This window comes from Elgaria multicarinata, chromosome 10 (genome assembly GCF_023053635.1).
Source record: "Elgaria multicarinata webbii isolate HBS135686 ecotype San Diego chromosome 10, rElgMul1.1.pri, whole genome shotgun sequence".
In the NCBI taxonomy this organism is placed as follows: Eukaryota; Metazoa; Chordata; class Lepidosauria; order Squamata; family Anguidae; genus Elgaria; species Elgaria multicarinata.
This window is the reverse complement of record NC_086180.1, coordinates 56421589-56449549: the sequence shown is the minus strand read 5'-3', so window position 1 is coordinate 56449549 and position 27961 is coordinate 56421589. Positions and strand designations below refer to the sequence as shown.

The 27961-nt window shown below is 39.8% G+C and overlaps 1 protein-coding gene across 1 annotated transcript in view; it reads right to left on the bottom strand.

The window, feature by feature from the left end:
• Positions 1 to 27338, bottom strand: part of SLAIN2 (SLAIN motif family member 2) — a 41881-nt gene extending 14543 nt beyond the window's left edge. The window contains exons 1-7 of the mRNA XM_063135775.1: positions 26814 to 27338; positions 17773 to 17921; positions 15265 to 15429; positions 13156 to 13317; positions 11811 to 12170; positions 5901 to 6038; positions 622 to 699 (exon numbers count right to left, since the gene is read on the bottom strand). Of these exons, the coding sequence (XP_062991845.1) occupies positions 622 to 699; positions 5901 to 6038; positions 11811 to 12170; positions 13156 to 13317; positions 15265 to 15429; positions 17773 to 17921; positions 26814 to 27316 (1555 nt within the window). The 5' untranslated portion in view covers positions 27317 to 27338. The remainder of the gene's footprint in view (positions 1 to 621; positions 700 to 5900; positions 6039 to 11810; positions 12171 to 13155; positions 13318 to 15264; positions 15430 to 17772; positions 17922 to 26813) is intronic.
• Positions 27339 to 27961: the final 623 nt, after the last annotated feature.

Below are 27961 nucleotides of genomic sequence, written 5' to 3'. Positions count from 1 at the left end.
CAAGAGAAGTCAATTTCTGAAAAGTATCCAAGATCTCCAGACTTGAAGAATTTTGTCCAGCTGTCTCAAATCAGTGTACAACTAAGCAAAGTTTCTATAAAAAATGAATGAGTGTTAGGCAGCCTTAGAACTGTACTAAATATGCCTAACCAGTTACCTTGAAATAAAGAGAATGAGGAATCAGAATTAATTTACTGGTTGTCTTAGAATTCACCAAGTAAATTATTGTGCTCCAACTTAATAAACACAATTCAAGTCTGCTTCTAAAGAAGAGCATAAGGTGATAAAGTTCAGACATGATGGTGATTATTTTATAAATTAAAAAGAAAATGGACTTTTATGCTAGCCTACAGCAACGCTTTTAACGAATGTTAAGATAACAGCTTTCTAAATTCCAAGGTTTTCCTCCATAAGAAAAATGAGGGAAGGGCTCAACAACCAATATCTGAAGAATATAGTAAAGTCCTATACAGCAGAATGTGCGACATTATATTACCCAATAAATACACTTCTTGGTAGCTTCCAGGTGCATTATTTCAATTGCAGAAGTTTTTTTTAAAACACAAGAGGAAAATGTTCTGTGTTTAGCTGGAGTTCATTAAGAGGCTATAAGCTAATTACCTCCTTTGGTAGCTGGAGTAGGAAGTAGCTGTTTGTTTTTGAAGGCAACACGGGGCAATTTTTTCTGCCTTTGCAGAGCTGTTGAAACAAAGACACATTATATCTGTCTAAAGAGAGAAGATAAGGACTTTGAACTATAATTCAAAATTCACTTAAGACTTTAGGGCAGGATCTGCCCATGAAGCATCAAGAAGCAAAAAAGCTAATGAAAAGCAGAATAGTTTTCAAAAGCTGTTATGGCTCCATCCAGTAGTAGTAGCAGCAGTGAAGTGTTTTTGTTTTAAAGAAGTGATGCTCACCACACGAAGTACCGCAAAGTGTCAGAAATTTTGTAGAACAATATGCGTTAAGTGTTTTAGCAGGCAAGGAGCTTCTGCAGGCCAAAGCCTAAGGAAGCAAAAATAATTCTCACACCAGAAGTGAAAACAAACCACCAGCCAAACATGCCACAGCCACATCAGTGCAAGGTTAAAATAAAAATACAACTGTCACATTTCATCCCACACTTGACATAAAGTTTCATTTCAAATAGTCAACTCTGGAAGGTAACTTCTTCCTTCAAATGTTAAAGAAAATCTGTCTTTCAAAACAACATATAATTAAAAAATACACAAGACCGCTAGCTTTTCAATTTCCTACATGATGTCACTATTTCTTCACACCAAATATAGTTTCACTCAAATAATCTAGCATTGTAGGGAGCCAGTTTATAAAACTGAATAATTCCGGTCTCTCTAATCTAGGCAGACATGGCAAAAATCCATCCAAAACAAACTGCAGTGTCTTAAGGGGCCCTGCAATCTACTGCCTGCCGAAGAGAGAGTGTGTGTTTAAGGGTCATATAGGCAAATCAAAGCCTGAAAAGCATTCAAGTACAGCTAGCTGATAATTCAACACAGCATGGCCCATTTTAATTGCCATCCACAGATCCAGTTCTAACAGAAGTGACTTCTGCGTAAGGACCATGGAGCAGTCCACAGGCTTGGACAAGCCTTCCCCTTCTCTCCTACATGCAAATTCTCTCACTGCTCTCTTAGCTGCTTGGCGTTGCATGTGACTACTGCTAAACCAGGCCTAAATGCATGATGAGAATCCTGATTAAAAACCAGATTCTCTACACTATTTTAGGAGCATGTACAGTTTCATTTTCACTCACGTTGGCAAAAGTCAGAAACACTAAAACTCCAGAAAAGGAGGGTAAGCAAACCGTTTCATATATGTGTTGAGTCACATGTTCCCTCATCCTGCCTCTTAAACCTGGATTAAGTTTTAAGTCTGAACTAGGTCTCAGACGTAGAATCTGCCCTACATTTCCCTGGATTTATGTCTCGCCTAGCAATACTACACTGAGAACTGGATATACCACTGCTATGTCTTAGGAATTGCAAAAATGTTAATATATAGCACATAGCTATTACTTGTCCTTGATTTTTCTCTACTTTCCTTTAAGCAAGAATTAAAGGGGAAAATGCATTTCACTTTATTCTGCATAAATGGACGTGTCTACTTTTTCTTCCAGGACAATTCTAATCCCTTTTTCTGTCATAAATCCCACTGATTTCAGCCTTAAGCTGCAACACTATACAATTTATCTGGGAATAAGTCCCACTGAACTGAATGGGTTTTGCTTTTGAGTAAATATGCATAGTGATTTGCTCTATTAGTTTCGTACCACTAAAGCATCGCTTACTAAAAAAAAAAACCACACATTCTTCTGTAGACTGAAATAAAATCTTGACGCTTTTCCGTAGTAAAAGATATTTAAATACCTAAATCAAAAGCAACAGAGTGAAATCAATAGAGTGAGCTCTATTGTCCATATAACTTCTCAATTAACAAAAATAAAGTTTAGGTATAAAATATAGTACAGACCATAACCAGTTACAATTAATACATTGCTAAATCCACTCTACACTTTAGTATTGCACGAGCAGCCATAAGTATGCTAACCAGAACCTTCTCTTACAAGTAATGTGAAAATGCAATCAAGCATTTACAAAAGGAAGAATTGCCTTGCTGCCACATTAAAGGTCCATCATGGTAATTGTCTCTGAGAATGACAAGACAGAAGCATCCAAGAAACTCATTTTAAAAGCATAGCATGGTTTAGATGACTGCCGTTTTTCTCCAAGAACCCGGTAAGCAGATGTTTATTGCCTGTGAATGTGGAGGTTCTATTTTTGTCTCCTATAGCTAATAACCCCAGATGGGCCTAACCCCCCATGTTGCATATGATCTGTGAACCGTATGCCATGGCTTGTCATTACATTTGAACCCTTGATCCTAGCTTAACATTTGTTTGTTTCAGTGCCACACCCTAGCTGCTCAATTAGCTACAGCTAGGAAGACAGACCAGGAAGCAGCTAGGAAGAAAGACTGCTCCTATTGCTAAGTGACTCCCGATTGCACTTTTCTAGAACTGACCTCTACTACCTGACAAGAAGCTACTTTTCCACTCACTTCCTCCATCATCATCATCATCATCATCATCATCATCATCATCATCTACATTTATACACCACCTCATAGCCAAAGCTCTTTGGGCGGTTTACAAAGATAAGCCCACCTTTTCAAGCCTGGTTGCCGAGCTCCACAGCAGCTTTGCACAGAGAACTTGCCTGTGGTTTTTTTTGGAACTTTTGAATATCTAAAGTTAAATTGGAAGTTGCTCAACACATTGCTGGAAGTTAAGGTTTTCAGCAGAGGGTAGTTTCAGCAAGCACAAACACTCTGTGTAAAGAGTATATTTTACATGGCTTACAACTGAGGAGTTCAATGCCAATTTGCAAACTATCTATATTTGCTAGATTAACTTTGGGTAATAATAAAGAAACATCTCCCTTATTACGGTTGTCTGGAGATTGAGAGGTACTGATAACTAAATGAGACGTAATGGATGTTTTTTTCTGAGCCAGTACCTAGCGGCTGAGGGTGCATGGGTTAAGTATTAACATATCCTTTCACCTTCAACTAGTAACCTTTTGGGCCTGCAAATAAATGTCATGAAAAGCCAATGGAGCGCTAGATAGGGGTCTTGCAGTGAATATAGCTATAGACATAGCTATAGACATATATTCTTCCACTGGGCTTCTAGGAAGTATTAAGACATTCTGGAACCATAACTAAAAGGCGGGATTTGTTTGGTTTGGAGTATGCAGAGAATGACCAAATATCTCCAAGGAGAGTTCTCTACTCTGTTTCTGCAGCTGCTGATGTGGTGATGTTATGCCACTCCACAAGAGCCATAAATGTTTTCTGGATATCAGCTGAATACTAGCAGAAGAGATGAGGAGAAAACAAACCATGATTGGATGAAACAAGCTGCACTTTCTTGCTCTTCTGTGGGAATTATCCTGACTTGCTCAACAAACCATGGCTAAAACAAACCATAGCTTAGTGTTATGTGCAAACACAGTCACTGTCTAAACTGCTTAGAGATATTTTAATATAATCACTGATACATAAATCTATTAAACAATAAACAAATTAAATAATCAATGCCTGAATAATAAAAAAAGAAGCTAAACCACTGAAAGCATCAACATGCAGCTCCAAGTTTGGAAATTATTTTCCTTGATACTTCTCTGTAAGTGTGAATGAAATATATTTACATTTATATTAGCTTAAAGTACCCTGTTACATTTCCAACATATTATTTTTACTAATATCCATATGTTAGGTGTTGCAGCTCCTGAAAAGGCAGAATTCAAAGCAACCTTGCCAAGGTAAGCTCATGCAGAGCAGCAGTCTCAGGAGAGAGTGAGAGGACCACTACATGTATATAGTAGTCTTTTGCAAAGGAAAATCCAGTAAAACACCAAAAGGTTAAAGTACAAATATAGGAAAACCCCAAGTGGCAGGATTCTATATATCATAAGGGCCAAACTACACATGGCATTAAACACATGGTTTACCACTGCATGTATTTTTGTTTCACTGCAAATAGCAGGTGCTGAAGCCCCCTATCAAGACTGGGACGCACTAAGGGAGAGTTTAACCCTACCCATCTCCCAACTCCCAAGTCCAACAAAAAGCTCCCCACCCGCAAAGTTGCTATTTGCACTGGGAAAGAAACTCCCAATGGGTTAATCTCATGAGTAGTTTGGCTCTAACCTTCCAAACAACGTATTTGTTAATTTGTTTTCCTTCCACATTTAAAAACCCCCTCTTAGTCCTAAAATACACGGACATTTTATATTTATTTACAGATGAGAAATGGACTCATATTTACAAACAAGGAAATTATAACCAGAAACTGAAAAGTCAGATCTCCATGTTTTGACTCCATTGGGTCTCCCTGTAAACAAATTCCCTTAATGAGAGGCTGATTCTTTGGTAAGTTGGATGTGTACAAGCTTATACAAAAAATCCTTAGTTCTTACCATGCTTACTACTAGCAAAACAGCAAGGGCTAACTATTATTATTTTATCCCATAGCCATATTATTGTGCTCAGCTCATTGCATCATAGATAATCACATACAATCCGTCACTTGGGAAAAAGAGTGCTAATTCCCACCTCCCCCAAATACATTTGCCTGCTATGAATATTTTACAAAGTGCAAAGATTTCTACATAAATATATTGTTTTAAAGTGATTTTTAAGCACCTCTCATTCAGGTGACATGCTTATGGCTATAAAAGTGTGTGACTCTTAAATGTTTATATATGTAACTGATCCAATTATTTTCCAATTGGTAAATACTGAAAAGTGAAATTAGCAATATGAAAACCCAGGTTCCTTCTTTTTAAAATCATAGTCCTTACATTTTTCAGTCTGGAATATAATTAAGCAGGTAAATTTAAATTGTGGTGTCAGCATTTTTAAATTCTCATCTTTTCAGGGGAATTACCAGAGCGGAAAAAATTGGGTCTCTTTCCATTTTTTTTTTTTACATACTTTACAATTCCTTGCTTAAGGATATTGTATGATAATGAAAGTAAGATAGTTAATAATAAAAAATTAACGCTTGAAAATCCAATGTTTATGGAATAATTAAGAGAATAGTGCCATGTACACTATTCAAGCGTACATGGCAAAATCCTGACAGGAACACATCAATAATGAGAAGTAACTCGGGCCAGCAATGTACATATACTTCATCATTAAGTGTGTACTTAGAAATGATCTCATTCACTTAACATGCATCAGATTTGGTGAAGTTAGCATTATCCACAAGAAACATCTAATCCCTTTACCATGAAACTGTAAGCATACAGCTACTGTTCTCATCCAACTTTCAGAAGCTGTGTTTACAGCATCACTGTAAAGATACTTACTGGATGAGGGTTGAGGTTGAATACGAGGTATCCCTCCATTTGGCACTTGAAAGTTTGAGTCACTTCTACTGTTTTTCACAGACTCAACTTGGATGTTAGATGTCCTGGACAGGTTTGGAAGACTACGCCTTAGCTTTTCTGCATTAAAGAAAGATAACAAGAACACCACAACATACCAACTGATGCAGGAGACTGAACTGAAATACCAACCGCGGCCACCTGAAATCCAAGAGCTGAGGGAAAGAAGTTTGCTACAAATCTGCACAGCACAAATTTTATATGCCTAACGCCTAATGCTACATTACCAAAACTACATTTAAGAATTTTTAAACCTAGTAACTAAGAAAATCATAGGATTGTATGTAACGGTATCCTTCTACCAGTGGAACATGCACCACTAGTGGTGTGAATTCTCCCTTCACCCTGCAGACCCCAGTGTGCCCCCCAAACCTTTTTCAAACGATTGGGGGACCCTTCAAAGCAGATTTAAGGGGCGTGTAGTGGCTGGAGGGGGTAGCACACATGTGCTTGTGCAATGTCAGATTTATCCCATTACTTTTTATACAGAGAGCTACTTGTATTCTCTCATAGCCAGAACAAAACATTTGCTATCTGGGTTGAGATTTTAGGACTAAACACATGGAAATAAGACTGGAGTCAATTTGGATTTCTCCATTCTCTCAACACAACTGCAGTGAGTGAATGTAAAAGGGAAGGGAACTATAGATTTATGTTCATTTGAATGTCTGCATGGATATACAACTGAAAAAGCATGGTTCCCAATCACGCCAAAATAACTCTAAGCTCATACAACTGTTTGCACAGACATCCATGTGAATATGCATACGTCAGGGCCTGCCCCCATAATCCTCCCCTCCCCTACTCACAATATTCACTCACAATTATGTCATGAGAATGGGATGATGAAATCATATTAAGAAGGCATAACAATATCAAGGAGGCATAACAATATCAAAACGAGAGTCCTTCCACCAATGGGACATGCACCATCAAAAACACTACAATATAATAAATATATATAACTAAAATCACATCATATTCCAGCAATCTAATAAAATCCTTTTAGGAGAAACCATTCAATACAAGGTCTGCAGTGATGGGACCTAACATAGCTCAATTAGCACAACATTCCACAAATGTGGGACCACTGCTGAAAATGCCCTCTTCCTTGCACCCACTAGCCTAGTTTTCTTATAGACAGTCCTGTCAGTAGGGCTTCAAATGCAGATCTCAATGTGCAAGCAAGCTGATATCAATTTACACCTGAAATGAATGTCACCATTGACTTGGGAAAGGAAATGTATCCTGCTTTATCAGCTAAAGGGTGCTTCCCTGGAAAACCGAGTCCTATAAATCCTACTATACAGAGAAATCAGTAATATCTACCATTAGAAACCAGTTATTGAAACCATCATTCTGGTTTAGACTTGCTTTTTTTATGCTGTTATAACAGCAAGTTGCATCTAAGCAACCTGTATTACCTTTTTTCTTGTTTCCTATTACTAAATGACCTAATATTCACGCTTGACAGGACCAATTTCAACAGGAATAGTTATATTCTTTTCTGAGTTTACTTTTCTTACTGGGAAACATGTTCTCAAATTCGTACTGCAACAAGCTCTAAAACAGCAGCACATTTAGTTTATGTTAATATTTGATTTCTTCAAATAGAAGGTTCACAGGACCATTTTTACATTAAAGTCAACAATAGTTGGTCTTCAGTGGATTTTCATATGATTAGTTGCTCCTGTGAACAACTCAACACAATTATAATTGTTAGGTCATCTGAAAATAGTTGGAACCTATGTTGAACTGCAAAATTGAGATAGTATTGTGAATTGGGCATGTGTTGAAGCAGTCAATAGACTACTGGGGAAAAAATTCTACTGAAGTGGGCAGACATAACATTTAGCAACATCTATCTATGAAACATAGGATACATGAATCCCCATCATGTTAAATAGTACCAGAAATATCAACAGATGAATCTTTCTTCATCAAGATCAGTTGCTGTCACCAAATAAGTCAACCCAGTTAAGTGATAAGGATGCAAATAAATGACTGCTTAATTTTAACAGATTTGGGAATAAATGAGCTAAGTTCCTTTGCCTGCTTTAAATGCAGCTTTTAAGACCTTATGAAAATGTATATTCTTCAAATAGACTAGTTTCAACAACACGTAAGTTTTACATCCATTGTATTTTTTAAAAAATCAGATAACATTTCTTGTTGGTTGTTGGTGTGTTCCTGCTTTTGAGGGCAAAACTGGGGAAACAAAAGGAAGAATTCAAAGCAAAAAAAAAATAATGCAAGCAAGGAGGAAAGAAAAGATGAGCAGGACTGTTCCAAAGGAAAATGGTTCATCCAGTTCAAGAAATTCTGCCAGGACTATTTCAGAAGCTAAAATCATTTACCTAACATGCACATACACAGAAAGATAATTCTTGTCATGGCTCTTCTCTCATCCCATTCAATACTGCAAAGAAGAATGGGACTGGACCCATTCCCACACAAAAGCTATGATCACTCCACAGCAGTGTACTATCAGTGGACTGTGTGGGAGCATCATAATGGAAACACTGGCATCTCTATGGCCAGACAAGAGCAGCAGTTCCCTAATCCACTACTGTAGAAGTTAGATGAGGACTTGGCCATGGGGAAGCGGATTTCACCACCATTGAAATAAACAATTTCCCCATACCTATTTTTGAGCATGTTAGATAATTCTTGAATTAAAAAAAAATACTTTTCATTTGTGCACACTCAGACGGGATAAAAGTAGGTAGACTCCGTTGCTATGTTGTAGAATATTCAACCAACTTCCAGAACAGTTTTCTCCTTTTCTTTCAACCAGCTGCTTATTTCTAGAGCATGGGTACATGTACATGCAAGGAAGCATGAGATATGCCAGCACAATTTTAAAAGAAATGACAGGAAGCGTTGTTTTTCAGCCAACACTACTACTACTTTTGCTATAGCAGGACTGTTAAGCAAAAGTGGCACTAATCATATGCTTTGATGTCCTTTGCAGAACATGAATATCATTAATTTGTCCCTTCAACAAATCAAACTTAATCTTTGCCTTGAATTAGGTATGTGGCAACCCAAGAGAGAGCGTTTTTGATATAGGCACCCTGACTGCAGGGCTCCTTCCTTCATATATGGGTGGTGCCAGGTCTTACAAGCTTTTGGTAACAGCTAAAGACCTTGTTTACCCAGGCTTTTTATTAATTTTTCCTCGATTTAATTTTGCTACATTGTGTAAACTGTTATTTGTCTTTCACTGTTCTCCCCTCTTTGATTATGTTTTTGTCAATATTGCATTACTGTGTTTTATTGCTTGTACACAACTTTGGGATTATTTTATAATGAAAAGCGGGTAAGAAATTTCTTAAATAAATCAATAAATAACACCCCAGAACTATTGCCACTACTCATCATTTCAAGGTCCCATCTCAATTTCCCTTTTCCACCCACCCTGGGCACTCTTTCCCCTTGGCAAATGCTATTAAGAGTTTGTGGCAGGCAGCATCTTCAAGAAGGATGGCAAAGAATAGATTGCAGGAGGATGAGCAAGCAAGTCAATGCAGAACAGCAGGCAGAAACTTTCTTCAAACGCAGTAGAGGTTAACCAGTGTTTCCCACACTATAAGCGGTGGATAAAAAAAATAGGTGCAAACCATGGAGGATAAGGTTACAAATGTCCCAATATCAAGATTTCAGATGCAGACACATGTGCGCACACACACACACAAGTTGCACATGATGGCTAACTTTGTGCTGAACAGCACATAGCCATAGCTGCGCTGAAGCGAGCTGCCTCCTGCATGCCCGCCACTTCTTATTTCTTTCAGGATCACCAAACAACCAAGGAATAAGTCATTCCTGAGTTGTTGCCATGACAAGTGAACCCAATACTCTAGATTGTTGAGGGGAAACAACCCAGAGTTTTAACCCAAGAACAAACCATGGGATGTTTGATGATCCAGAAAGAAAGTGGAAGTGCAACCTGCTCACTCAAGGCAGCATGATACAGCTAACTATGGATTCGTTATCCCACAGTCAGCTGTTGCATGCGAGCTGAATCACACATACTCTCCCTCTGATAACTGCTAATTCTTTTCTGTTGGACTTCTGTAAGAGGAGTTTCCATTACTTTGACCCAGTTTGCACCATTAGCTAAATAACCCAGCAGTTAACCCATGGTTTGTTGTAAAGTTAACCTTTGGGTTATATAGCTCCTAAACAACCCAGCACTCTGGGTTCACACACCATGCTGACATCCTACAAACAGGCTGATCGTAGGTTGTTTACAGAAAGTGGAATTGAGTAATGTGCAAGAGGCAGTGTCCTCACCCATTTGTGCATGGCAAATTGTGGTTAATTAATTCACAATTCGCCGTAGTGTGCAAACTGGCCCATTCTATGAAACTGTGTCATTCTAGGCTTAGGCCATGCACAGAAGATGGTTTGTTAACCAATGGTCATGGTCTCTTGAAAAATTACAAAAATGGCAAAATATGCTTGGACAGATACAACAGAGAAATAGGGGGGAAATGAACATCTCTACTGTGAGCAACAATGTTACTTTATCACATAAATTTCAAGTCCCTGAAAAAGACATCATCTGAATATAACCCATGTTTTGTAACCATATATACACACACACACACAATCATATTCTCTCTCTCTTTCTCTCTCTCTCTCTCACCCACTCACTCACACACACACACCAATGGCTGGCATGGACATATGTGCAAGGGAGGACAAATCAGGCTTCCCTATCTGTCTTCATCAGGTCTCAATTCCCGGTTAAGTGGGCCCTACACAATATGTGGTTCATCTATGGCAACATTACCTAGGATTTCCTTTACTGCAGAGGATGTACAGAAGTGAGAGCTTTAGAACAAGCAACTGAAGGGCACAAACAGGATCATGAAAACTGTAAAGAGCTGAGTAATTAGAACCACTTACAGCCAAACTTACTATACAGCGCTTGGTCTGACCCTCCCCTTCCACAAAGCACAGTTAACAATGCAAGTTATCTGAAGGCATGCCTTAAGATAGCTAAAGCAGGTGAAGAGTTGAGAAGGAACAGGGACATCCAACAAGAACAGAAAAATAACAGTATGAAATATTGTACATGGGATCTCGTAGTGCAGGTTCAATTTAGATTTCTCCGTAATTTGTGAGAAGTCAAGTTTAGTGGTCACCAATCAAATGCTAGTTTTACATACCTCATTAAGCTCCATATAAAATTGCAATACCTTTTCATTGAAAATGCTGACAGAACATACATTCTGGTTTTTTCTTTTTCTGTATTTGTCCTTGATGTTAAAAGCACCCTTTTAGATTCCCAAACACTATAAATTCATCACACATTTATCTTTCCTCTCTCCATATATATTAGCAGGGAATATTCAATCCAGCTATAATAATTCAGCAGTTCACATGTTTTGTAAGCAATATTGTTCATGGGTCTCATCTCGGAGTGGCAACAATTATTATTACTAATTCTGTTCCCAACAGTACATGGGGAAAACGAATAACTTTTTTTTGGCCAAGCTGGCCTTGACACTCTTCTGCTGTATATTCTGCCTGATGGACTACTCAGCACTAGAGCAATTTGAAAACTATGCAGCCACAGAATGGCAATACTCTATATTTACTAATTCGCTCAATTACTTTCTCAGCTTATTGATTTCTAGTCATGCTAATGAAAAGAACGGTCAAGATGCTTTTCTTGCATGTTTCTCAGCAATTCAGCAGTAATGCCACACCATGCAGCTGGTTTTAAAATACTACCTATTAAGCAGTATACTTACTAGGAGCACCACCACCACCACTATTTTAATGCTTGATGCACAAAATTTGAGACGAATCCTTTACCTTCATTTTTGACACTGCTAGTCTGTAAATCAGTGGGATGGCCTTGAAGTGAAAGACGAGGCTGCTGCAAGCGGCTAATCATAGGCTGGGGTGACACTCTACTGTACTCTATTCCTCTAGCAGGCGATCGAGATCTGGGAGAATTCCTTGGGGACTGCTTTGGTGAAGGCCGTGGTGAATTACGTGGGGATGGAGAGAACCGGTTAACCGCTGGGTGCACTGCATGATGGCAGCTGTCTTCTTCATCCTCTAAGCTCTGTGCATCAAGTTCTTGGTCACTAAATGTTCCTCGCCTCATTGAACTGCATGAAGAACCAGAGCTACGCCGAGAAGCAGTAGCTGCATATTCTTGTCGGAGACCTAAGAGTAGGAACATTGTTTGAAGTTCAAAGGCAACCCCATGTAGAATGCATTAAAACAGTCAGAATGTGACCAGGGCATGTGTAACAGTTGTCAGACCTGCTTTATTCAGGAAGGGGAATAGCTTGCACACGAACAGAAGCTATACAAATGCACTCCTAGCCACAGCTGCAGCTTAAGCATCAAGAACTAAGGCCAGGTCCAGAAGCACTCCCAAGCAACCAATCTTTCAGGGGAGTGCAGCCCCAATACAGAACAGGGCATATCTCCACTCTTAGTTCAGCTCTCCTACTGACCAACAACAGCTCTGACTTGCCTGGATTACACCCCAGCTTATTAGCTAACCCATCACACTTTGAGAAAAAACCTGCCTCGTAAGTCCTAACTGAAATTTTGCCAGGTCTTGGATCTAATCCTGGCAATTGCTGCCCTCAACATGGCTTCCTGACAGACTTGGCCACTCATCTCCTAGGTCCTGTAATAAATCCTGCCGCTCACACATGCACTTGCACTCTCCTGTCTCTTTTAAGGCAGGCTTGCAATCACAGTCAGGAAGTCATCTGGGTTTGAAGCTTCTCTTCTTTAGAACAGCCTACCCAACACCCCCAAAAGAGGCTAATCCACAAGATACATGTCCTCCTGACTGAAAGAAGGGCAAGAAAAACCATCATAAACCATCAACTACTCTTGCCTCACTACAACAGTTTAAAGCCAAATTATAGAAAATTACCTCTGCATCTCCTGGCAATGTGTACCTCTCTTCTCTACCCATTTTCTCTCCCATTTCCTATCATGTCCCCAACTCATTTATCCTGGCCTATTGGCTTCCTAAGCCCATGCATCCTCTTCTTCCTTCCTGATACTAGGACAGTGCAGCCAAACACTTATTACATTATGATGTAGATGTTTTTCATGTTAAATCTCTACAATTTACCAACAAGAATCAGTTCCCTAAAAAACATTAGTAAAGATTGGAGATACTTACTTTCTTCTTGCATCCGAGCTAAAATTTGCACATCTGTTAAATCGTTCAGTTTGTAATTTGATCCAATTGAGTCTTCGTCCATTTCTGAAGCACTTAATTCACTGTCTATAGAGGATTGCGGGCTAAGTGGAGGATTTCTATCTGCTGAACTTTTGAAGTGACCTATAAGGAAAGGAAAAATAGAAAAAAAAATCCAAGACAAACTTCGACTATATTACCTGTGTGAATAATTTAACAAGGGGGAGGGGAGAGTTGTACTAGAAAATGCAACTTAAGCTAGCTGACACGCAAGTTCACTTTTCTTTAGTTTAGGTGCAGATCAATTTACAATGTGTCAAATAACATTAATCTTGCTTAGCACAGATAAAGAGAACTGTAACTGGGATAAAACAGTGAAACACTTAATTTGTTCTTGAGGAAACACTTTTGGAAACAATCAACCTTTATAGTAGGAGTCACCAATGTAGCACCTACAGGCATCCACAAAGTTTTTTTAATTTCCCGCCCCCTCCCATTTTTAAAATATATGTACATGGATTTGTATATATCCAAAGCAATGAATACATATGAATGGCATATATACAAAACCTCAACTTTCTAGCAATTATACATAGCCTTGCTCTTTCTCTCCCTTCTTTTTCTCTATTCCTAGCCCCTAGCCTTGCTCTTTCTCTCCGACTCACCACCTTATTGTGCTGTTCTCTCAACTCCCAGCCTCTACCTTTGCTATTTCTCCCCCCCCTTTAGCCCACTATTTATCACCTTCCTAGCTTCTAGCCTTGCTCTTTCTCATTTCTCTACCCCCTTGTTGTGCTATTTTCTCCTCTCTCCTAGCCTCTAGCCTAATTATTTCTCTCCACCAACCTCTCTTGAATAGCCAGGCCTCTGCGGCAGCCATTATGTAACTAGTTGTAGTGGCGCCCACAGCAGCTGCTTTACAGAATTATTTGTGTATTTACTTCTGGTTCCATTGCCATCTTCAAATTAAGTGCATTTTAAGTTTCATTAATTCACCCTTCATTTCTTGGTATTAAATAAAGACAAAACTGACACATAAACTATGTATCCATAGGGTTAAAAAGGAATTTGTAAGCATCAGATATTCTGCCCCCCCCCCCCAAAAAAATAAAAGAAATATCAAGAACCACTTCAACACAAATTTGTACTATATCTAGTTGCACCTGTGTAGTTGGACAGGACTTTGGACAAACTCATATTTGTAGGATGGCTCACTTCAGCAAGTCACCATTTTAGACTTATTTACTTCAGAATACTGTTGCAAGGGTACAGTGAAACAAGAATTACAAGACACTTTGGACTCTCAAAGTGCTAGAGAAATGATAAAAGCATTGCTCTTGTTTATAGTACTTTATTTATACAGAATCGCATATGCAGAGTTAGAATGAGACCAAGGCCGTTTCTACACCTGTCTTTTTTCCAGGGATCGTCCCAGGATCATCCCTGTGCATGCAAATTACACACAGGGGATCCCGGGAGCAGGCAGGAATGATCCTTCCATTTTCCTGGGACAATCCTTAGGTGTAGAAAGGGCCCAAGTCACAAACCATGCAATTACTCTTGAAACAATTGAAAAATCATCAGATCTCAAATCTGTTTCAGTATACTATCTGCATCTCTCTCCATGGCCCTTCTGAATTCTGGCTGCAAGTTTCATCCAATGTAATGCGTGAACATTTTTATCATGGAGATATTGGAGATAATGGTGGGGAATTATCTTCCGCCTCAGTAGCAATAGCGCAGTTAAGAAGTTGCTTCGTTTGGTCATTTTCCATATGTTGTTAATGCTATCTATATGCATTATTACTCCAATTATAGCCTTTAGGCTCTCCTATATTAACTATATTTAAACAGAATTTAATTATATTTAAACACAATTTAGCTGACTAGAATAGAGAAAAGAGACTGATCAGATTAGTAGGAAGCACTGCTAGTATAAGAAACCACTATAAATATAGTAATATTCCCCCTACTGAACAGTTCTGTTAATATACAAATCTCTTAATGAAAGAAAACATTCAGAATTTACAATTTTTCTTGATGCATATCACTTGCAACTTACTATTTGGTCTTCACATTTGAGGCCCTTACCTGAGTTGCCAGGAAGTATGAGTTGTTTTACTAAAGGAGGTTTCACTGGTGTGGAGGAAGGAGAGTTGAAGCTACTGTTGTAGGGGCTGCCAGCATTTGGACTATAGGAGTTTGTGTAATTGACAGTGCTGAATGGATTACTATAGAGGCTGTGTCTCTTGAGGGCTGCACAAAAGAGCAGAAAACTTCATTCAAGTATGAATTGTTTACTTTAAATACTGTGAAGTTGTGAGTCTAATTTTAATCTCATGTAGTACTTTATTAAGGAAAGTGTCTCCCTAAAAATTATCCTAAGATATTTAAATTCTTTACATTGCTCTAACTTATGGCCACTAATAGACGGTTGATATTGCTGAAGTCTCCTCCCCAAAACCATAACTTTAAAATAATTAATTTGTAGTTTTGCTTCAAGATGATACTCAGCATGCCTTGACAAAGGTCTCAATCCAACAAAGGTTAAACATAAAACTACTATGTTAGCAGCCTATAAGAGAACAGAAATCTTGCTGGTATCGAGAAACAAATTCTGAACCAGTTAATTTAGGTACTTTTCTTTTTCCTAAAGCTTTTCTTTTTCCTAAAGCTTTTAAAACTTGATGTTGTGCAGACTTCTACTGTTACTTTCTACTGTTAGTTTTTCCCTACCCTGTGCCTGCTTACCCTTCCCTGTACCTGTTGGCATTCTCTTCCCCTCCTTATTGTTTTACTATGATTTTATTAGATTGTAAGCCTATGCGGCAGGGTCTTGCTATTTACTGTTTTACTCTGTACAGCACCATGTACATTGATGGTGCTATATAAATAAATAATAATAATAATAATAATAATAATAAATCATTTAAGCATAAGTTAAATAGAAAGAGGACCAAAAGACAAGCCTGTTTGACCCCTTGGTTAATCCTAAAGTGTTCAGTCAAAGAACCTACTCTTACACTTGCTGTAATATCTGTGTGGAGCTCTCGGAGCAAAACAACAAGCACATATCTATATTTGAACTAGCCAATTTGTACCATAGCCTGCATCCGTCTATGGAAACAAAAGTAGCAGCCAAAACTACAAAGGCTGCTTAAAGATGATTTGTAGGGCCCTCCATATCTTTCCTTGCAAGATATTGGCCCAGTTCGTATGATGACAACAGCCTACCATGGCTTAAATAATCCATGTGGGATGCAGTGCATGCCAGTGGCCATTTTGAATATTCAAGCCATGTGGTTGCCGTGATTTATTGTTATGTCCAAACCTAGTGAGGATGAGTTGTTGCCGTGGTTAATAAGCCACCCACAACAGCCCACATCCCTTGTCTGGATCAGACAACACAATAAGCCATGCTTGTTACAGCCTGAATATTCAAAATAGCTGCTGCATGTGCTCCAACCCAGCATGGTTTATTTAAGCCATAGTGCGCTGCAGTGATTGTGTGAACCAGGCCATCAAAGAGTCAAACAGTGGTCAGAGAAAATAATAGCCATAAAATGGTGCCAGATCAGCCACACTCTTAGCCCAATCTACCTCACAATGTTATTGAGAGAATAATAGAAAGAGGAGGAGGATAGAGGAGAACCATATACACCATCCTGAGCTCAATTCAGGAAGGTGGGACAAAAGAGTAATAAATCAATAGTAACAAACAAAGCAGTGAGCTGAATGCTTCAAATTGACTGGATCTTTCTATAATCACATCAGTGGCCTGTCTTGAACATAATGACAATCCAGAGTATGAGTTAAGTAAGAGTGTATGGGCTGTTGCTGAATCATGGGTTGTCATCATGTGTGAACCCTGCACTATGGTTTCATTATGGATTGTTAACCATGAACAAGCCAGGAAGAGAATCCAGGGTTGTGAACTCTGGGTGTTTATGGTTAACACCACAGAGTGAAACCATAGTGCAGGGTTTGCACAAAACAACAATCCATGATTCAACAAGTACTCTGGATTGTCATTATGTGAAAACCAGGTCAATGTTAGCTTATAGATGTAATGTGGCTAATTTCTAAGAGTCCATTCTGATGACACACCAGGGCAGAAAAATTTAGCTCATCTTCTGTACTTTGGCCTGAAAAAAGAAAGACTTTTCACACAAAAAAAGTTAAACTGAGGGTTGTTTCATACAATACAATACACACAAAGATTAATCTAAGTAGGCAGCTGCCTCGTCTGTGTACTCCTGGCTGGATAAAAACCACTGATATGTTACTGTATACGGGTAATCTCCTACACAGAGATGCATTCAGTATAAAATGGTAGTGTGTGATGCAGCTCTGAGGGAACAAACCCCATTCCCAAGTTGCTGTTAGTATCTAATGTTAAATTCTTATGTCCCACTGATTTCAACGTGAAAAATTCAAGTATGTGTTTAACCTTTCCACTTACTCCAATTTGACTTAAAGCCACTCAACTTTTACTGGATCATAACCACTACATTTTTCTTTTTAAAAAACCCACCTTTGATATTTAAATATTACTCTTTTGTATACTATGTTAGCATATAAACTGATTCACAAACTCACCTGACATTGTCTGTTCAAGCCTGTGGATCAATGATTTTTTAGCACATTCAATATCTGGAGTTGGGTAATCCAGTATTTGCCTGCACCAAACTAGTGGACTAATAGATTTTTGCACTGGAGCAACTTTCTTCTTTGGTGATGTATACAACCTAAAGGAGACCAGACAACAAAATTAAATGAAACAGCATAAACAATTAGAATCTGATTTTAAGTTATTTTTTTCCTTTAAGAAGGAACCGCAGTTCAAGTCTTGCGATTCTTAAAGTGCACTTTCCTCAGTACTCTTGAAAACAAGCTAAATATCCAAGAGCAGGTTCATTCAAGCTGTATGACAACATGTATGCGAGCATATAATGCATCAGACTGTAGTAAGCCATCCCTACTTTTGTCGAACAAAAGTACTGGATGACAAAAAGTATGGGAAAATTCCATTTTAATACAATGCCAGATCTGGCTGGCTTAGGAAATACCCAAACAACTGTCAATAGTTATATAGTAGGGAAAACTGTGGCTATTGGATCCAAAGAGATTCAGATCAAAATAACTTACACTACATGCATGAAGACAAAGAGATTAGGCTTCTCATACAAGTCAGGGAATCCGCAGGAACAACATAGGAAGTGGCTCAGAAATTTACAGTTGAAAGCAATGAGATTGCTGAAATTAGGCAGAGGCAGATTGCATGAGTGGAGCTCCTACAATTTGGTTCTGCCCAACTTTCAGATTCCCCAACCTCACTGTAGACCCAAAGCACATTGCATGCCTTTCCTGGTAATTCCCTGAACCTCAGGAGAGGCTTTTTGAGGGCGCAGGAGGTTTAGTTGGAAGAAGAGTGGGCTTATATATTGTAAATCCATATAATTCCATCTGTGAATTTGTAACCACATGAAAACAGGCTGCAACACTAAATATTGCAAGCACCAAGTGTTTTCAACAGCCTGAAAATGGAGCAGAGAAACTATATTTAGGGCTCTTTCAGCTTTAAACTTTTAATCTGATCATTTATTTGCAGCTGGTAAACAGTGATTTTAAAGTTTCTCCACCTCACCCCACCCCCACAATCTTGAACAGGATCGCTGATAGAAAATGCGGCATGCAAGGATGGCCATCCCAGCAGACTTGGCTGATGGTGGCAGCAGCACAATGGGGAAACAAGACACCTTTGGTTGGCCAGATAGGTGGCCTCCAAGAGCCACAGGTTGCCCACCCCTTATGTATATGAAAGCAAATTAATTCACACACAAAAACAAATAAAATTACACTAATTGGAAAATGGCATTTTGTAATAAATTCAGCTTTGAAAAATGATAATCTTATTAGTAGGTTACCTAAAACATAAAAGGTGTTTTTCAGTATGTCAATGGCTGAAAATGCAGGTCCAAAATATAAATAATGAAATAAGGGCTTGTTTTAACTAATGACATCCTTTGCAACATAAATGCATGAAGTTTTAATGACAACGTCCCAAAAATACCTATTTTAGTTTGTGCCAAGTTTTTTTTCAAGATAGTTTTCATTTATTCAACAATTGTAATCATTTACTTTTTGATCATCTCCAAAAGTAGCTTCTCTTAATATCTGTCTCAGTTTAGATACCATGTTAATCCACAATAGGTTAAACAAACTACAATGGTTCATTTAACCCATGACTGCTTAGTGTGTCGTCTGTCAGCTCTTTTCCCAGCCACGGTGGGTTATTTCCCCAAATAAGTCACCCTTGGAACCCAAAGGTTGCAGTAGGGTTATTTTACCCATTGTGGGCTAGCATGTCGTCTGACACTCCTGCGTGGGTTAAGGAGATTGCCTTGCAACAGATTACCCTGCCAACTACACCCTCTCCTCCTCCTTGGAGAAATACTCTGCAAAATGTCAAAGTGTGTTTTGCCCATGCGCCTCCCACAAAACTTTTACACATAGTATAACCCACATGTTTCCGGAGAGGCATAGCCATGCAGGGGTTTAGTTGTGCATCATGTACCTCCCCATGAAGAGAACCCTTTTATGGAATTTTGTCCCATTCCTGCAGACTTTCTAAGACTTATAAGCCACCAGCCCTTTTCAGTGCACACAGCTGGAAATAAAAAAAGGGCTTGGAAATCCGGCTTGGGAAGCAGTGCGGTGGAAGTGGGGGAAGGAGTGGGAAGGAAAGCCCTGAGAATCAGGGCAATGTGGCGTTGGTGGCTGTGTGGGGAGGCAGCTACAAATCAAAGCTGTGTAGAGAACAGAGGGGAATTGGCAGAGAGAGGAGACAGAAGAAGTTGCCCCTAGCGCAAAGCAGGCCAATCGGAGACAGGCAGCAGTATGAGGGACGGTAGGATATGGTTTCCACTGTAAAGGAAACTGGGATACCTGCCTACCTGGGTGGGAGGACTACAGAGTGAGGAGGGGCGAGGGGGGGGGAAGAATAAATCACGCACACTAGTTTATTTGCCTGATCATGTGACAGGGCATAGAGAGCTGTTTATAGCTTATAAACCACCATGACTTAAACTGAGATTGCGAACCTGTCCTTAGTACAGTGTTCATTTTAAGAAGAGGTAGACCACTTCTGGCCCTCCAGATTTTTGGATTACAACTCCCATCATCCCTCACCCATTGGCTAGAGCTGATGGGAGTTGTAGCTAAAACATCTGAAGGGCCACAAGTTACCGACTCCTGATTTTAAGTTTCCATTGCTGGCATAGATCTTAATGTAGCCTAAGAACTTCAACAGTCCTTTAGAGTCATTTTATATACTTAAACATGCTTTGCTATAATTAAAATAGGATGAAAGTCTATACAAGTCCATACTTTACATATGCCATAGGAACTCATGTAGTGTAGTGTAAAACACATGAGCTTTGCACTGGAAGCATATCACTGAAGTCATTCAAAGATTTAAAGTTTTCAACTTAGTGCTTAAAGACACGTTAAGCAGAGTAACTTGGAATGATTCTTATTTGGTAATGCATAATCGATGCCATCAATTAAAGCAGCCTTCCCCATCCTGGTGCCCTTCTGAACCTTTGGACTTCAGCTCCCATCAGCCTCAGCTGGCATTTTAGTGTAAAACATCTGGAGGACACCATGCTACAGATCTCTCCTGAGGTTCACTGCAAAAAATAATTAGTTGGCAGACTAGTGCTGCATACAATTCCAGTGTAATATTTTCTTGGTCATTTTGTTTGGGCGCACTATACAATCCTATGCATGTTTAGGAGATTCCCACCGTCTAAGTTTACTCCTTAGGAAGCGTGTTTAAGAGTACAACCTAAACATGGAATGTAGAAAAGGTTGGCCTAAACCTAATTTCTGTTTGACAGGAAATAAGAAAAACAGCCAACATGGCCTTATATTATGTATTAGTCCATTGTATAAGCATTTATAGCTTCAGGCTACTGTATCTTTATTTTTTTAATCGCAAGCATGCATGGCATATGGTCCAAACATTGTAAACTTAGCACTTTGGAAGACCAAGTGTTCGATTATTATGACTGATGTACTGAACTTTTTAAAAAAATTTAAAGCCAGTATTTTGCATGTTATTTTCACGATAAAATAATACTTGCAGTTGGCATTATATAATGAAGACAACCCCAACAGAAGGATCAGCGTTAGCTCTCTGTACAAATGTTGTATTTCCCTTTCCTGGACTAAAGACTAAAGCAACAAAAACTTGTAGTAGGCTGTAGGTATTCCATAAAAATGCCATCTGGCCTTTTTTAAAATATATATATATCAGCTGTGTCAGGGTCCTCCCAAAAATTAACATCATACTTAAAACAGAATTTGAATGCCCCTGTTTTTTGGCTAGCTAAGATTTCTTTCAGTATTCTTTTTAGCATTATACCAAGCCAGTGCTCCTGAGTACTTTTATCAAAGAGTAAAAACATCCTTGAGAAAAGTACAAGCAATGTTTCCAGAGCACTCATGCTAAGTAGAAAGCAAAGGAAGACTATACTAATGACAGGAAGATGCATACTTCATAACGTGTCTTAAGACAAAACCTACAGACACCAGTGCAGCAGTGTATTTTTAAAAAGAGCACAGTTATACAACCAAGGAGCAGTTTGAGTGTATATATTCATTTTCATTTATATCCTGTCTCTTTCAAAGGCTTGGTGTAACAGTAAAAGCATATATACAAAACATTCTTGTTACTAGTTAGTGATACCATATTTCTTCGATTCTAAGACACACTTTACCCCCATATAAACATCTCTAAAAACGGGGTGCATCTTAGAATCACGGGTGCGATTATTATTCTTAGAATCAAAGCTTTTTTTCTGTTGGTGGTACTGAAATTAGTGTGTGTCTTACAATCGATGGCGTCTTACAATCGAAGAAATATGGTATATTGAATATTAAGACTAAATATATTGAATATTAAGAATAAAAACAAAGTGGTATGATCCCATTACGTTTCTGAATATGCTTATCCCTCATTATCAACGAAGTATCAATATTGATTGTAATATGACCTACCTAACATTGCCTATGTACCATTTATGTAAAAACAAAACAAAACTACCAATTTCACATTAACATTATGCTACGTTAATATCTGGAGTACTACAGTTATTATGAAACATGGAGATTTCTGACTTGCTAGCAAATAAACTTGGATATGCCCCTTTGCACTTTATGTTGCTTATTTATTCTATACTGAATCTTCAACAGAAAGTTTCCAGAGTAATTTACAAAACATACAAAATAAACAGTATAATGGAATATTAATAACAACAAACATAGAACAGCCATTTAAAGCGGTATTTAAGCAGTTTTAAGTCCTGGAATAAAAACATATTCACCTTGTCCAGGTACTGTAAAGATAATATAGGCACAAGACAAACCTCCTGGAGAAGTGGATTCCAAAGGTGGCCTGCCACACCCAAGAAAGTTCTTTTCCCAGCATAATCATTTAATCATTAAAAAAGTACTTTGATCACCAAGGGTATGTACGCATTTTCAATGTGAGGCCTTAGCTAGATGTAAGGTTTATCCTGGGATCATCCCGGGGTCGTCCCTGCCTGCTCCCGGGATCCGGTGTGTGTCATTTACATGAACAGGGATGACCCCGGGCCGATCCCGGGATAAACCTTAGGTCTAGCTAAGGCCTGAGTTGTCCCAAGATCCAGTGCTACTATACTGGGAGCTAGAATCAGGAGACTGAGAAATTATATTCTATATAAGCATAACACTATGGTTTGGGAGAAAACCATAATGAAACTTTCCATGCTTTTCCTGTGCAGATTATCCTACTCTTGGGAGTAGCATGTTTATAAATGGCAGGGGATGACAGTCAAATACACTACACAGAGCACTAACACATTTCCATCAGACCACTGAGTACATTCATTACTTAAGCCTCTCTACATGCCAACCAGCTTCTGAGAGTGCATCAGGCACTGTGTATTCACTTTCACTGTGATCCTGAAAGTGTCCCCAGGATGCCAACTTCCAAACCCTGAACCATTTCTTTTTCATGTGCTGAATCATAGATTCTTATGGCTGAAAATACAGACCAGACTTTCATATCCTGGTCACAGATGACTCTCATTCCAACATTGTTACACAGATTTGTTTCTCCCAAAGTATTACCTAGCCCTGATAGAATTACCTACATTTCTGGTAATGTTACGATCAATGGAACTTATTCCCACATAGGTGTGGATAAATTCAAAAATGAATATTGCTGTTGACCATAATCTAAATGAAGAAGTTTATTTATTTATTTATTACATTTCTATACCGCCCAATAGCCAGGGCTCTCTGGGCAGTTCTCAAAAATTACCGTAAAAATAAACTGAAATCAAGAGTTAGTACTGCATATTCCTCTTGATATTCTAAATCTAGCAGCACAAATTAATAAAAGCACATTAATTCATTTAAATATTTGTATTAGCTTCTCTGTTCCACAAGATGGGACCTGAAGCAGCTAACAGATTTTTTTTAACATCAAATAATAAAACAGTTTTAATTAAAATAGTATTGGCAACTAAACCAGAAATAGTGTAAGAGAGTTAACTCAAAAAATTAGGAGCTGACAATTTTCAGTTCTGTTTGCCAAATATAGATTAGAACAACTAGCTGTCAAAATGTTCAAGTGAAATAGCATTTTTTTCAAATTGTACTGGTTCATTCTACACTGAATCCACAACCCAGCATCCAACACCAATGGGATTAAGTCCCAATGAACTGAATGAGACTTACTCCTCATTACACTCACATAGGATGGTACTGTCAGAGAGCTAGAAAATGAAGTTAAAGCAAGCTTATCTACTCCGATTTCATAGCCACTGGCTTCGTTCAGAAGATGCCTTAAACCACGGCTTTAACCAAGGTGAATAAGACTTTTTGCCTTATTCACCATGGTTAAAGCCGTGGTTTAAGATGTCTTCTGAAAAGGGCCACTAAATTAGACTAGTGAAATCATCTTGCAGATAACATTTGCTTCCATGCCTTAACTATATGCATGTCTAATTGTACAAATTGTACACTTGCATTGTGATTTGGCCTAAAACTACAAACAAAGAAAGTTTTTTTTAAAAAAAAAGTACAAGTAATAACTCCAAGAATACTTGGCATTTATGACTGAAGAAGACTTATCTAAGCGAGGGAGTTACACAGCTTGCCATAATGAGCCTCACCCTATGGCATTTTCACACTGGGGAGCTTGCCAGTGTTAAGCATGCTAAGCAGTGAAATCTAAACCCACTAGTCACACAAGAACAGACTAGCAGTATCATCACAGGTTGCAGAACAATCATAACAGCATATCTGTTACAGTACTAAACTTTTGAGGTACATTTTACTTTGACAGTATCATCACTGCTATCTAGAAACTTACAAGAAAATATTATTTGAGCATCTTCAAGTGTATGTAAGATCAAAACAATTGATTAAGCTTACATAAAGTGCATCTGTCTAGTCTCTCTAAAGGTAAGATAGGATTAGTTCAAAGAAACGGGGGGGGGGGAACAGAACCATGAGAGTTGAGGGAAAGACACACACTAGGGAAGAAAGAGGGTTGGCTGCCCCAGTGATTGTCAAATACAAGCAGCCTCAGGCTCCTACAGTGGCTAGGTGGTGGGGAGGGGGGATGGTTGGCACTGAGTGCCTACCTTTATATAGAAATTTATATAGAAGCTTTATATAGAAATATAATGGGAGGTGCTAGAAAATAACCTCACACTTTGAGAACCAATGATCTAGTTATATTTCTATGGAGAAGGGCTGCATCTCAGTGGCAGAGTACTGTATTTTCTGGCGTATAAGACTACTTTTTAACCCAGGAAAATCTTCTCAAAAGTTGTGGGTCGTCTTATACGCCCAGTCGTCTTATACGCCGGAAAATATGGTACATGCTTTGCATGTAGATGATTCCAGGTTCAATCCCTAGCATCTCCAGATAGACCTGGGAAACACTCCTATCTGAAGCTCTGGAGAGCCACTGATAGTGGCACAGTTCTCTTACTTGGTGAAAGGCAACATCTTTTTCCATTTCAAGTCACTATGAAGGAATCATTTATGTTGCCTCAGAAAAAGGTATTACTGGACACACAATAGCCACATAGGTTTGGTAATTTTGCTTCAAGTCCACAATTAATTTCCAGCTACTCTTTGCAGCTACCTACTGTTTTGGTTATATATTATACAGTTCCTGATGTTTCTCCTCTATGCTGCACACAATGTCCAAAAACTTTTTACAGAAGTGATGAAGCAATGGACTAAAAGCTTTGTTTTAGAAAATATCTGTTCTAAAAGCAATACACATATACACACTATTATGTTCTTGTATTGCACCACTAATAAGAATTACTTTTTATAAGTTTAAAGGGAAAAGCCATGATTTTATGTGCACACACAGACTTGATGCTTCACATAATATTCTGTGGTCAGGTATCTGTATCAAAGTAAAAACATAACACAACAATATTTTGGTGGCATACACATTCACATACATATCAGTCCTGAACCACCATTTTAAGAATCATTGATCTGTATATACTAATACTTGTGGGGGGGATTATAATATTTATACTATATATAGAAGCTGTATAATTCAAGACATTACACAGAAGATTTTTTTCTCGTTAGCATATCTTCCAGATCCTTTACAGACACATTCTCAGTTCCTTCCAAGCATTATTCTCACTAAAACTAAAAGCTTTGAAGAACAGTGGCTTAGCATCTTCAAGAAAAACTGTGATCCTCAAAAAGGGATAAAATGCCTGCATGCCTGGAAACTGAGGTAGTTAAGGCTTAGGGGGAATGACACTATAACTCACCGCGATCCAGGAATCAGCATGTCAGGAAGCAAAAGATTTAAACATATTTTCTGGAATGTATTCATATCATACTATCCTAATAACTCATGTAAAGTTCAGACATAGTTATTTGTATTTGTTAGATATTTCAGCAACTGCAGAAGTAGGTTTCCACATACTCAAAACTCAGATCTCAAAATATAAATAATTTAAGGTTCATAGCACCGCCCATCTGCCACAAATCTGAAAGGATCTCCTTCACCATTGTGATTCTGGGTTGCTATAACAAAAAAGTACGCCGAAGCCACTGCTTACTAGGGAAAGGACAAAGGGAATCTCCATTTGTAAACCTTCCCCTCAGGAGAATTTGGGCCATTTTCCTTAACTTCACTGGAGAAGGGGATCCAAAAGAAGCTTTACCACCCTGAGAAGGCGAAAGGGTAGAACACTGATTTGTGTAGAGCCAACGTGATTTAAGTTACCACATAAAGACCCAAAAAGGAAAGCTTATTCTCACACCTTCCTTGGTCTGCGGTGGCTCTGGGAACAATTGCTCCCTACAGGAATATCTAACCAACGTATTGAGCAGTCTTGCCTCTGAGTCTTGGACTCCGGGTACCAGGGGCAGGCCGCCCCAAATGCTTCAAGATCAGAATATGAGACTTTATGGCACAGCTACGTGGATCTCTACAGAACGTTACATTTAAATAAGTAGTATGTAATAGGCCGTGTCTTTATCTCTCCGCCACTCACCCACCCACCCAACCCAACCTCCCCCTCCCCACTTCTCACCAGCCCGTCTCGTCTTCCTCGCAGCCGGCCAGTCGCTCCAGCTCGTCGGGCCTCAGCGGCTCCACTTCATCCAGGAGGCTGGCATTTTCTCCGGCTCCCCCTGCTGCAACCTCTGCCGCCGCCAAGCTGCCTCCTCCTCCTCCGTTCTCCTCGCTCGGCGGAGGCCGCCTGGGCCCGGCCTTGGGACTGAGGCAGCGGTTCTCGAGCCCCAGCAGCAACGGACTGCTCCTGACGGCGGGAGACGACGAGGAAGGTGACAGCGGGGCGATAGTGGCAGCTCCGTGGGCTGCAGCAAGAGGCGGCGGCGTCAGGAGCAGTGGCGGCGTGCAAGCGCCCGAGCCTCCGCCACTGTTACTGCTGAGCAGCCGCTTCGGGCTGCCGCCCGGAGCCCCAGCAGCACTGCGAATGCGAAGCTGCTCGTTCTGCTTCTCCAGCTTCTTCACCAGTTCCTGCAGCTTCCGCACTTCGGCGTCGGCGTTCACGTTGGAGTTAATGTCCTCCATGGCGCCCCACGGCTCCACCCGGCCGGACGACCCTCTCACCCCAGAAGGCAGCAGGAGCGCCGCCACCGCCTCCTTCTCTCAGGCGCTCGCTCGCTCTGTCAGGCGGCGCTTTCTCTCCCCCTCCCCCTCTTTCTTTCCGTCCTCTCTCTCAGACTGAGGCGGCCGGTGGCCTCCCAAGCTGGACTCAGCGAGGCGGGCCCCCTCTACATGGCCGGGCGGGGAAGCGCAGCCTCGCCTCTTTCTACCACTCTTGCTGTTGCCGCCGCGGCTCGTGTTCCGGGGCTGGGCCCGGCCGAGTCAGCTGCACCGGTGGCGGCCCATAGCGGAGAGCAGCAGACACGCATATCCGGCCGCGGCCTCCGCCACTACGGCGGCTACCGCCGCCATCATGTCCCTTCCCTTTCCCCCGCTCCTTTCGTGAATGGGAAGCTTCCTCTTCGGCGGGCGGTAGAGCGACTTGAGGCTCAGGCCCTAAGCTATAGGGACTGTGAGGGAAGCACGCAGCGACGCATGCACAATAGTCGTGGACGATGATTTCATACAAACACACACACATACACACACACACCACACTGCGAACGAGGGGCGTAGCTGCAGCTTCAGGGGCCGTTAATGGCAGCTACGCCCCCCGCCCCAATGCTTCTT